General features: G+C 35.3%; 1 protein-coding gene across 3 annotated transcripts in view; it reads left to right on the forward strand.

Moving 5' to 3' along the window:
* The window catches only part of GPR155 (G protein-coupled receptor 155), a 43,523-nt gene extending 34,147 nt beyond the window's left edge, over positions 1–9,376 (forward strand). For 2 of the 3 annotated variants that reach the window (XM_072810982.1, XM_072810983.1), the window contains exons 13-16: positions 1,607–1,702; positions 3,637–3,701; positions 4,978–5,115; positions 7,444–9,376. In XM_072810982.1, coding sequence (XP_072667083.1) covers positions 1,607–1,702; positions 3,637–3,701; positions 4,978–5,115; positions 7,444–7,735 — 591 coding nt within the window. In that variant the 3' untranslated portion in view covers positions 7,736–9,376. Of the gene's footprint in view, positions 1–1,606; positions 1,703–3,636; positions 3,702–4,977; positions 5,116–7,390 lie in introns of all 3 variants that reach the window. The other variant, XM_072810984.1, reaches the window with a different exon arrangement.
* The last annotated feature ends 3,252 nt before the right edge of the window (positions 9,377–12,628 follow it).

The following is a 12,628-nucleotide window of genomic DNA, read 5'->3' on the forward strand; positions in this document are numbered from 1 at the left end:
ATGCGCAGAGCCGCTTATTCAAACGTATTCCTTCTGTGACTGACCTTGGTAGATAAATGCCCACGTGGTCTCACAGAAGATATTCCTCAGATAAATACACTTTTTTTTAAAATTTTTATTTATTTATGATAGGCACACAGTGAGAGAGAGAGAGGCAGAGACACAGGCAGAGGGAGAAGCAGGCTCCATGCACCGGGAGCCCGACGTGGGATTCGATCCCGGATCTCCAGGATCGCGCCCTGGGCCAAAGGCAGGCGCCAAACCGCTGCGCCACCCAGGGATCCCAGATAAATACACTTTTAAAAAGAATTTTTCATTTTGAAAATAACACAACCACTTCATACAATAGATAGTTATAAAATTGCTGCCTTCTATTTTAAATACATTTTTCATGGTTCTAATTGTCATACAGATTGATACCCTGTTTTGTCACTTATGTCATCCATTTTCGTGTTGCTTGCTACATAGTCGTTCATAACTGTTACTTTAAATGGCTCCTCAATAAACTATAGAGGAGATACATTATAATTTACTCAACCACTTTCTAATGGATGATTATTCCTAGTTTTTCAAAATGCTTAAATAAACATCTCCATGCAATATTTCCATATGATAGATTCTCAAAGTTGGGAAATCTGGATCAAAGAGTATAAATATTTCTGTGCCTTTGGATGCATTCTACTAAATTGTTTTCTGAAGGAGTAGTATAGGTTTGTAAAAGTACTCTCACCAGCACTGAACATTATAAATTTTAAAATTTGATGATTTTATTTAATTTATTTTTTTGAAAAGATTTATTTATTCATGAGAGACACAGAGAGAGAGAGAAAGAGAGGCAGAGACACAGGCAGAGGGAGAAGCAGGCTCCATGCAGGGAGCCCGATATGGGACTCGATCCCAAGTCTCCAGGATCACACCCCGGACTGCAGGCAGAGCTAAACCGCTGTGCCAACAGGGCTGCCCAAAATTTGATAATTTTATAAGTGAAATATAGCACTTTATTTTTCCAATGCATTTCCCTGATTACGGGGTTTTTTTAAAATTAGTTTTATGTCCTCTTTTGTGAATTATCAGTTATTATTATATAATTCTTTGAGATGGTTCAGGTGTAACTTGCCTAGAGATGGGAGATAGGCCAAATAACCTATAAAGGAACTTTTTTACATGGGGATGCTCGTTACATAGAATACTATCAACCAGCACCATTTTAACTGCTATTTAAGAACAAAAATCAAAAAGTAAGAAATGCTGCCAAGAACTGCTGCTTAGTGATGTGATTGTTTTCATTGTGTAGAACTAATTTTAAAATCAGTCCTGTCTTAGGCTAGTCGGCAGTCCTGATGTATTATGTAAGCTTCTGTATTATGGCGCATGTCTTCTTGCTTCAAGTCTGATCAAATTAATTGCTGTTTGAATGACATCTGTCAAAAGGAGAGGTTGAAACCTCTTGTTCAAAAGACAAAGCCTCCATATTCTCTCGGTGTTTTTCCTTTTAGTCTTTTTCTGCCTAATTATTAAGCAGATAAGTTATTGTACTGTGTTCTGGGTAGAGAGAAATGATTTAGCTAGCTTCATTTTAAAACACTATTTTCACCTTCCTTCCCAGAATCTTTCCAGTTGTTTATGGTGGCTATTCAACCAAGAACCTGGAAGACTCTATGTCGAGTTACAGTTTTTCTGTGCTGTGTTTAACTTTGGCCAGGTATTTATTTCCTGGGAATTTTGAGAGCTTTTTTATTTTCCTGGATGGGCTGTTTGGGGGGGTAGCTGTGCGGATCTTGTTGTTTTCTTTTGAATCAAAAGGGTTTAGTTGGTTTGCCAGCTGCTAGCGTGACAGCTGACAGCTGTTGGTCTCCCTGTTGGCTCAAGTCATCAGAATGCACACGGAGTGTTTCAGTCAGAAATACCAAGTCGTTTTTTGCTTTGGTTTTAAAATAAAGAGTGATTATTTAAGCAGGGACAAGATGTTCCCGCTTCTTTTTAAACTTTGTGATAGTCTTAAGAAGTCACTTTGGGAAAAAGACCTACCTTCTCTGAGCCTTTGGTTTAGTCACTTAAATTGAACATCATTTCATTTCAGTGTTTCTTGGACAACAGGTACTTAAATCATTTTTAGAAAATCATGTGGTAGATAAATAAATTTTGGCCAAGGATTGAAGTTACCATACCTTGAGGGCCTCCTATTATATGCCAGCCATTATTAAGCATTTTACATTAGTCATCTTACTTAAACATTGCAAGAATACTTACAAAGTAGACGTTATCATTCTCATGTTTAAAAATTAGAAACTAAAATTCCATGAAAATCTAATAGAATAGGTGCTGTTGTTTTAATGTCACTATTAAAATGGATATTTAAGGATAAGTGATGTTTTATGTATTGGGAAGATATTTTTCTGTGTAAAGTTCAAATTATGATTTTGTTTGCAATCTTTACTTTTTAATTAGGGAATATTAGTCCCCAGATTAAGTATCAGGTTGAAAAAAATACTGTGTTTGAAATCACTGGTTTTAATAATTGAGTCAGTTAATATTTAACAGTAAACACTCCTACACATTGTACCCTAACATTAATTTCTTGAACTATTTCCAGTTTGTTTTACCATTATTGTGGGAGCAAAATGACTATGTCCAGATAGAGAAGTGACCTATTATTACAGGTAGACTTGAGTATCCCAAAGCTACTTGATGCCCACCTCAGTTTGTGATTCTGTATAAAATACTAGGTTGAAAACTCATAGTCTGACTCAGCATTTTGTATTCAGGAAAGACACTCCAGGCTGAGTCACCTCAAGACTGGGACTGAGAAAGCTTCACAAAGAAGCTCATGCCAGGAATGTTGCATTTGAAATGATGCCCCATGACTAATGCCCTAAATATTTCAAGAGAGAGAGAGAGAGAGAAATAAAATCCTCCCCCACAACCACATCCCATATAGGTATTATAGTAAGATCATTCCTTTTTGGTTGTTTCTAGTTTGGGTGAAGAAAGGTAGATCCTTCATGCAATATATTACGTTGCCCATCCCACTTCCCACCAACCTGCATTTAGATCCTTTTCCCATTGAGCCTGACAAATGGCAGTTCCCAACCTCCTGCCCCCCCAAGCTGTCCCAGTTGTCCCAATCTCTGGGTGACTTCTGATGCCAGTTTGCTTCATCACCCCTAAATCCTTCAAACCCTTTCCCTAAGCACCTATCCAATTTCATCTCACATAAAGTTTGTTCAGTTACTTCATTATAATCAGATACTATATAATTCTATAATTTCTGAAGTGTTAACAGAAAAATAATAAATACTTAAGTACAATAGAAGGTAACATCTTTTTTAAAAGGGAAAAAAAGACAAAGGTCATAAATATTTTCATTTTTCTTCAATAAGCTAACATGCAGATGTGGTCGCTCAATACTGGTTTAAACCAGTTATCCAACATAATTAGTAGAATAGGTGACTGGAAAAAGGCAGCCAAATATCATATTGCCTCCAGGCACTAAACTTTTAGAAGGTCTGCTTTGTGTGTTCCATTTAAAATATTGTTCTAATCACTATGGGTTTACTAAATATGGTGGCTTCCATAATCTCGCAGTCTTAACATTCTAGTGTTGAATTCATAACTGCAACTTTTCTTCTTCCATAGGGATTTATTTCCTTTGGCATCTTTGGATTGGACAAACATTTAATCATTCTGCCTTTCAAAAGAAGGTAAATTTAGTTTTGAAATAAATCTATATCTGTCAAGGCAATAATGTCAAGGCCATTCTAGCCATTCTAGTAAGATACTGATATTTTTAAACCTTTAGTAACTGCTAGGAGACCACAGAAAGCTTAAACTAAACACTACAGAAAGGTTATATGTTGATTCACATATTTGTTGTAAATAATTGCAGAGAAAATATTGGAAGAACTCTTAAAAATTCAACATTGTCATTTGCATTTTAACAAAAATTGATGGATGCAGACTTCTATCTATCCCATTAACTACATAAAGCAAAATGACCCTGAAAGTGTATTTAGAAATGGAAATAGTAGATGGTGTGCCCCCAAAGGCCTATATTTGACAATATAGGTTCTCCCTTGACAGTAGGATTTCTCTATCAAACTGACAATTTATAGAAAACTCAAGTTCTCTCCTTTCTAAATTTTTGTTTTTTATATGCTTGGTAAAGAGTTTCTTTGGATTCAGATTAGGAATTTCTTTATAATAATAATGATAGTGTGAATATAAAAATGAAGTGAGAATTCTCCAACTTGGGAGTGGCAGGAAGGGGGGCACAAATATTTGTATATCCTCATTTGTTTTCAAAGTCAAAATTAGTAGAAATGAGAAATGCTAATGGAACTTATCGAACCAGGTATATAAAAAGTGCCCAGTATTTGGTCACTCTTCTTTCTCCTCCTTCTTCTTTTTTGTCATCAACATCATCACATTATAAAGATATACTTGCTGGGTCATAATCACTTCATTAAGGGGGAAAAGTGTAATAGGAAAGTCACTAAACTTAGTTATCAGCTTCATAATGTTGATCAGATAAAATAGTCAACACATCTATTGTCTGAGCTGGAAGAAACAGAATTCTGCTGTATTCCAGATCCCAGTATTGGTCTCTGTGGTACTGAAATTGGAAAATGATTAAATAAAATACTTGATCTCTGTGAGTTATTTTTGCAACTTAAAACAGTAGAATGTAGAACAAGAAAAGAACTTCATTTGTTGGCAGAAACTGAAATGGATCAAATATGTCAGGAAGGTTTATAAAATGTTCAAATCTCCTACCCCACCTCACCTTACCCCCACCCTACCTGCTTGGACCAGGAAACCAAGGGCAGGTTATGTCTTTGCTTTCGAGATTAAAAATATCTGGATGTTGTAGATGGTAGCTTTGGAAAACACATGTTGATGGGGGTAATAGGCAAGAAGGGGTTTTCTCTCCGTGTTTTCCTTTCCTTAAAAGTGGTATCCATAAATTTTGATTTTTAGACTTGAATTCCTATGGAATAATAAAGAGACAGCAGAAAACAGGGGTTCTCCTGTTCCTGAGGAAATAAAAATGACCTGTCAACAGTTTATCCATTATCACCGTGACCTCTGTATCCGAAACATTGTCAAGGAAAGAAGGTAAGTACAATTTCCAGATAATTATATTTTAGATATTAATTTTGGTTTGTAACAGGCTGAGTAATGTGGTTGTAACTAACTGCATGGTTGTTATTTTCAGTAGCACTTTTACATGTAAAAGTTAAAATAGCTTTATAGTTTAAGAAATAACATATATAAGATTTTTACACTTTCTAAATGTTATATAACTTCCAATGTCCATATAAAATGTGAAAACTAATTTAGAATGAACCAAAATGTAGTAAAATATTAACATTCACTTTATGTTGGCCATCACAAAACTATGAGAGACACTGGATTTAGGGTGGCTTTCTATTCTCCTGTCTCCTAGCGGTACATTATTTCATATTATTAATTACATTGTCAAGAAAATGAAATGAAATTTCTGTCTTTTAATTACTTCTGCTGCTTATTTTCCCTTTCAAGTCCTAATCTTCAGTCTATGACATCATATTTATTCTTCTAATTCTCAAGATACAGAACATGCAGCAGGAAATGAATGAATCAGTGCCATGATGTTTGGTTGTCATAAAAGAGGGAAAAAAAACATTAAAAAAACCAAATACTTTTATGTCTATAACTGCAGATTTGAAAATTTATGAAGATTACCATTTAGGATGATATATTTACACATTTTATGCCAGTATATTTTATTATAACCAAAAGGTAGCCTGGAACAGCTAGTGGAAAGGGGACTCACTGGTTGGGCACCGAAACTAGGAGCCAGCCCCTGAGTTTGCCACATATTAGCTACATGACATTGGGGCAGTTCAATTCTCTAAACCTTAGTTTTCCTCTTCTTTAAAATTAGATAACCTGTCCTTGAATCAGATGGCAAAACCTACATAATAGGCCCAGCTCAGGTTCTGGTAAACTATGAAGGAAAGCTTCTTACCCTTAAAGAGCCAAAGTTCCATCTATGGATAGTTTCAACAATTTACAATTGTTTTTTGAAATTAAGAAAGGCCCCCTGTGATCACCTGCTGTCAGAAGCATGGCTCTTGCGCTCTGCAGGGCTGCCAGTGGGCCTCAGTCCTGGATGGCTGAACGGGCGCTGGCTGGCAGTGGTGCTCTGCATCCTATATGGCGGCACATTCTCTGCCACTCGGCACAGTCCCATGGGCTGTGATTGCAGCTGCCTGGTCAGTCAGCAGGAAGCAATATTATTCAATTGGTGTCTGGGATATAAGGTGTTGGGCCATAAATTAAAAATCAACAAGCAGGAAGAAGGATCAGACATAGGTTGTAATGTTCATTCAGGCTTTCTGTTCAAAGTGATAGAGTTTGTAGTTGCAAAACATAAATTAAGACATCTTATTACTAAGCAAAACACTGATGTTAAAATATATTGATTTATGTACTTGAGAAGATTTTTCATGTATATTAACCTCTTTTCTAATTTTTATATGAAATGCTGTATTCATTGGTGGTTAAATGTTCTAAAATTTTTGTCGCCTATTTCTCATTTCATCTTGATTTTCATCCGCTGTTTTCCTGTTGTCAAGCACTTCAGGTGTTACAGCTTGACTAATGCTTGTGGACAGATTCATGTTGTCTCTTACATATTTGTATGAAAATGTACAGACTTCATGTAATTGGTTCTTTTACATTTCTCTTCCCTTTGTTTATTTGTTGATATGTGAGGAACCCCACATTTGCATTAGGAAGACAGATTTTAAATTTTAAATTATCAAGAAATAGATTCATCATCAAAGTACATTTTAAAGACCTTAGATTTGTAGCAAGACAGATCACACTTATTCTTTCCTTACTTCCTAATGCAGCAAATTCTTGACAAATACATCAGTAGGATTGTTTTGCTGCTGAAGGCAAGAAGAAAGACTATTTGTGGGCACTGTGAGAAACAGAAAATAATGATGTTCAATTTGAGTAGTTTAGTAAAAATAATTACTTCCTAAGAGCTTGTAAAAAATATTATTTAATGTTCCTAAGACAATTAAATTACTTATTATACCTATGAATATAATATAAAATAAATAATATCCAGCTGTCTACAGAATGGATCTGAGCATAAAAGGCCAGCTACTATAAAAAGAATGCTTCTTTGTAGATGCACTTACATCATTTTTTTTTACATGTTTCTGTTTTCACAAGCATTATTGGCATATTTTATTTTTTTCTGGTGGATCTTTCTAGGGTCAGGTGAGTTTAACAGACCCTTTATATCAGAAAAGTTTCATTCCTGCCACACTTTTAACTGTCATGCTGTGTTTCCCTGTCTCCTGTTTTTCCTTGCTTGTCCTCTATCATGCAGTGCTCATACCAGGTTTACAGAACATATGGGTGAATCATTCCTTTGACATACAGGTGTGGTGCAAAGACATCTACTGGGACTTTCTGTGGCTGTGACCTGGTGAACTGGCTCATTGAAGTCGGCCTTGCCTCTGACCGTGGTGAAGCTGTGATATATGGAGATAGACTGGTGCAAGGGGGAGTCATCCAACATATTACCAATGAGTATGAATTTCGGGATGAATACTTGTTTTATAGATTTCTTCAAAAGAGTCCTGAGCAGAGTCCTCCTGCTATTAATGCCAACACTCCCCCACAGGAAAGATATAAAGAGATTGAGCATTCATCTCCATCCCCTAAGACCTAAATGATGAAGGAGACAACCCTGGGCCATATTCTAGCCCCAGGTCTGTTTCTTATTAGTTGAGTGACCTTGGGCAAATCACAACATCTCTGAGCATCAGTTGCCTCTTCTGTAAAATTTGATGAGATGTGTTCCTACCCCATGCTAACATTTTGTGATTTCATGTGTATGGAAAACACACAGGAAAACTGACTTAGGAAAAAAGAGAAAACCAAGTCAAAATGTAAAGTCCTAATAAATGTAATAATTACTATAAACTAATTATGCCAACATTTTAAGACATTGCTCCCTGCACCTGTTTGCTATAATTTCAAAGTCAACATCCAACATATTGCTTTAAACTGCCAAATTTGGCAAGTATACTGCTAGCAGGAAATGGACCTTAAATTATGACAACTTTGCACTTATTGATAGCACCTCCTGAAAAAGAATTTTAATGATTCTGATAAAAGACCTTCTTACTCTATTTTCCTGTTTTCTTAACAAATAGTAATTAAAAACTAGAGGCAATATTTTTTTAAAGTTTATCTTTTCTTGCTTTTCTAGCCAAAGTACTAATCTGTGCCACAGGAGGCAAATAAGAACCACCATAAATATTATCTCCAAAATCCCTCAACAGAAGTATAATTTTAACTTTTGTACTAAAAATAATTTCAGCAGTTTTGTTTAAATTTTAGCAAGAATATTATTGTCATATATCAATTCTGGTATTTGCACAAAGCATCACAGTGCAGAAGCATAGCCCTATTAATTTCCTGCAGTTAAAAAGAAAAAAACTATATAGTTCAAGTTGATTAAAAAATTCTAAACCTAACATCCAACTTTTACACCTAGAATTTAGTCTTTTTAAGTATCCATGTATAAAAATCTATAAACTTGAAAATTATTCAGTGTTGCCCTCATGTAAGCTTTATCTTCAGTAAATTAAAAAGAGATCTATTCACATGACCTTTGAACCTCTACTTAATTTTATTAGGTGTCAGTGCTGGTTTAACTTATTTAAAACATGTTTTAAGTATTTATTTTTCTCATACTTTTAATGTGTCATGGAAAAGCCATTTAGAAAATGATTTATAAAGTTAAATCATTGCCCTTTTAATGAAACAAATAGATAATTTTTTTAAAAACCTGCATGGAAGCCTAGTGTATTTAACAAGCAAATTACACTTTATTGTGTAGTATTAACCTGTACCAACTTCATGTTATGATGAGGGAATGGGGATGTTTTTCAGCAGAACTGTCTTGCTGCAAGACCTTTTTTTTTTTTACATGACCACATTATAACTTTCAGATTGCTCAGGAGTAAGCAAAACGCTTCATTGTTATAGCAGGAGACTTTTATAGTCACAGAAATGCAGATATTAATTCACATGCATGCAGGCAACTCAAACTGGAGAATTTGTTTTGTGAACAAGTCATACTACACATGTTCAGTTATTTGCATGAAGGGAATAAGCAGCATCTTTTTCCACAGAAAACACTAAGAGAAAACCCTGGATCTGAATGATCTGAGGTTTCAGATAAACAAAGGCTTTAAGGGATGTTTTTAGGATTACGGATATGCTAATTTTATTAAATGAAAATATTTGTAACTTTTACTCTGACAAAGCAAGTTTCTCAATAAAATGCCTATTTTAACTTGCATTGGCAACATCTTTTCTTTGAGTAAACTGAAAAATGCAGAAGCCATCATAGAGGTCTTTTCTATGTTTTCTAAGTTTACATGTTTTGTTTTGTTTTGTTTAATATTTTATTTAGGGCACCTGGGTGGCTCAGTGGGTAAAGCATCTACCTTTGGCTCAGGTCATGATCCCAGGGTCTTGGGATTGAGTCCTGTATCGGTCTCCCTGCTCCACGGGGAGTCTGCTTGCTTCTCCCTCTGTCCCTCCTCCTGCTTGTCCTCTCTCTCTTTAAGATTTTATTTATTTTTTGAGAGAAAGAAAGAGCACAAGCGGAGGGAGTGGGAAGAAAGACACACAGACTCTCCACTGAGTGGAGAGCCTAATGCAGGGGTGGATCCCAGGACCCTGAGATCATGACCCAAGCCACCCAGGCGCCCCTCAAGGTTTTCTTAAATGGGTCTCCTGAGATTGTTCCATTCTTCATGATCTATGCATAGGGATCTATATGCACAGGATCTTGCTCAACTATTCACTCAGTAAGCACTTTTTATTAATAAAAAATGTGACAAGAGTCCTTTTCACATTTCATAATTTTTAATATGCAGGGTCACAGCTGGGAAAATTACCTGATAGAATTCTGGTTAAAATCTACCCCTTTTAGCCTGGCTGGCTCAGTCGGTAGGGCATTTGTCTCTTGATCACGGGGTAGTCAGTTCAAGCCCCAGGTTAGTTGTAGAGATTACCTAAAAAGAAAAAACTACCCCTTTTAGGCTAATATTCAGTATGGTAAGTTCTTTTCTTTGTTCTGATAAATTTCATGACTAGCTTTTATTTAAACTTCAATATTTTAAAAATAAGGTAAAGTGTGCTTGGCATTTTAAGAATAACAATTAATGACAGTAAGTTTGTAAAAGCAAGAAAAATGTAAAACTATTATTTTACATGTTTGCTATGCAGAATAGAGCTCTTATAGTTTTTGCCCCTTCAATTTTCATATGATGTAAAATATTAAATTGCCTTAGACCACTGGACACAGGTAGTCAAGTGATGTCTGATGGTTGGAACACAGTTCAGGATCAGAAGTGTTATCACCATTCTTCAGGAAAAGGTGAGATGAGAAATTTCTATGATTGGTGTGATAAAGCCTGAAGTAATTAAAGAGAGAAAACATTCACTCCATTGAATCAATTTTTGGCAAATTACACAAGTAGGAACTAAACTTCCAAAATTCTAGATTACATAATTGTTTCTGGGACAAGATTTTTGGTTGACCATGAAAATTAAAAGACAACCTACTGAATGGTGAGAAGATATTTGCAAATCACATAATTGAAAAAGAGTTAGTATCCAAAATATATAAAGAACTTCTACAACTCAACACACACACACACACACACAAATCAGTCCAATTAAAAAATGGGCAGAAGATGCAAACAGACATTTCTCCAAAGAAGACATACAGATGGTCAACAGGCACGTGAAAAGATGCTCAACATCACTCACTATCAGGAAAAATGCAAATCAAAACCACAATGAGATGTCACCTCACCTGTCAGAGTGGCTAAAATCAAAAAAAGAAACAAGTGTTGGCAAGGATATGGAGAAAAAGGAACCCTCTTACACTGTTGGTGGGAATGCAAACTGGTGCAGCCACTGTGGAAAACAGTATGGAGGGTCCTCAAAAAATTAAAAATTAAAAATAGAAAAAAAATTAAAAATAGAACTACCATATGATCTAGTAATCACACTACTAGATATTTAACCAAAGAATACAAAAACACTAATTCAAAAATCTATATGCATCCCTGTGTTTATTACAGCATTATTTGCAATAGCTAACCAATTGTCCATCAACAGATGAATGGATAAAGAAGATGTGGATAAAGAAGATATGTATATATATATATATATACATATATACACAATGGAATATTATTCAGCCATAAGAATGAAATCTTGCCATTTACAACAATAGGGATGGATCTAGAGAGTATAATGCTAAGCAAAATAAGTCAGAGAAAGACAAATACCATATGATTTCACTTATGTGTGAAATTCAAGAAAAAAACAAAAAAAAAAAAACAAAAGACAAACTGTTAACTATAGAGAACAAACAGATGGTGGGAGAGTGATGGTGGTGGGAATTGATGGGTGAAACAGGTGAATAGGATTAAAAGTATACTTATCTTGATGAGCACTAATATCTGGAATTGTTGAATCACTATATTGTACACCTGAAACTAATGTAAAACTGTTAACTGGAATTAGAATAAAAAATAAAATTGTTTTGGTTGAAGATTAATACATAAATTGATGTTTTCACCAAAGATCAAACTATCTTTCTCTAAAGTGCTCAGTTCATTAGATTATTGATTTATTACATCATAGTAAATAATAACCACATCATTTGAGGGTTAACCAAAAACAAAACAAAACAAAAAAAAGCTTAATTTTGGCTACTATATTTTTTACTTAAGAAACACATGAATTTTAAGAAAACCTTAAATTTTCTAAAATATGCCACCAGGGATTAATTACCCACATAATTACCAAAATGCAAATACCATATCAGATTTATGAAGTGAAAGTCTCCCAAACTTTTTTTTTTCTTAAGATTTTATTTATTTATTCATAGAGACAGAGAGAGAGAGAGAGAGAGAGAAAGGCAGAGACACAGGCAGAGGGAGAAGCAGGCTCCATGCAGAGAGCCCGACATGGGACTCGATCCAGGGTCTCCAGGATCATGCCCTGGGCTGCAGGCAGCGCTAAACCGCTGCGCCACCAGGGCTGCCCCCAAACTTTTTTTTAAAGAATTTTTTTATTTTTTAGATTTTATTTATTTATTCACGAGAGACACAGAGGCAGAGACACAGGCAGAGGGAGAAGCAGGGGAGCCTGACGTAGGACTCGATCCCGAGTCTCCAGGATCACACCCTGGGCTGAAGGTGGCACTAAACCGCTGAGCCACCCGGGCTGCCCATCCCAAACTGTTTCTTAGTTAACTCATATATCCTTCTAATAATCCTTGTATTTAGGGAGCTGTTATTCCCATTTTGTTTTTTTTTTTTTTTTTTTTTTTTTTTTTTTCCCATTTTGAATATGGAAAAAGGCAACAGGTTGACCTGTGACTTAACAAAGGTACTAAGTTGTACAGGTAGATTGTCAAGGTAATTTGCTCAACTTTACAGAGGACTATATAAATTATTTCCATGAGCACTTGAATGCTCATTTAACAAATATTTATTGAGCATCTAGCTTGTGCCAACACAATGTT

This window comes from Canis lupus, chromosome 34 (assembly GCF_048164855.1).
Source record: "Canis lupus baileyi chromosome 34, mCanLup2.hap1, whole genome shotgun sequence".
NCBI classification, from domain to species: domain Eukaryota; kingdom Metazoa; phylum Chordata; class Mammalia; order Carnivora; family Canidae; genus Canis; species Canis lupus.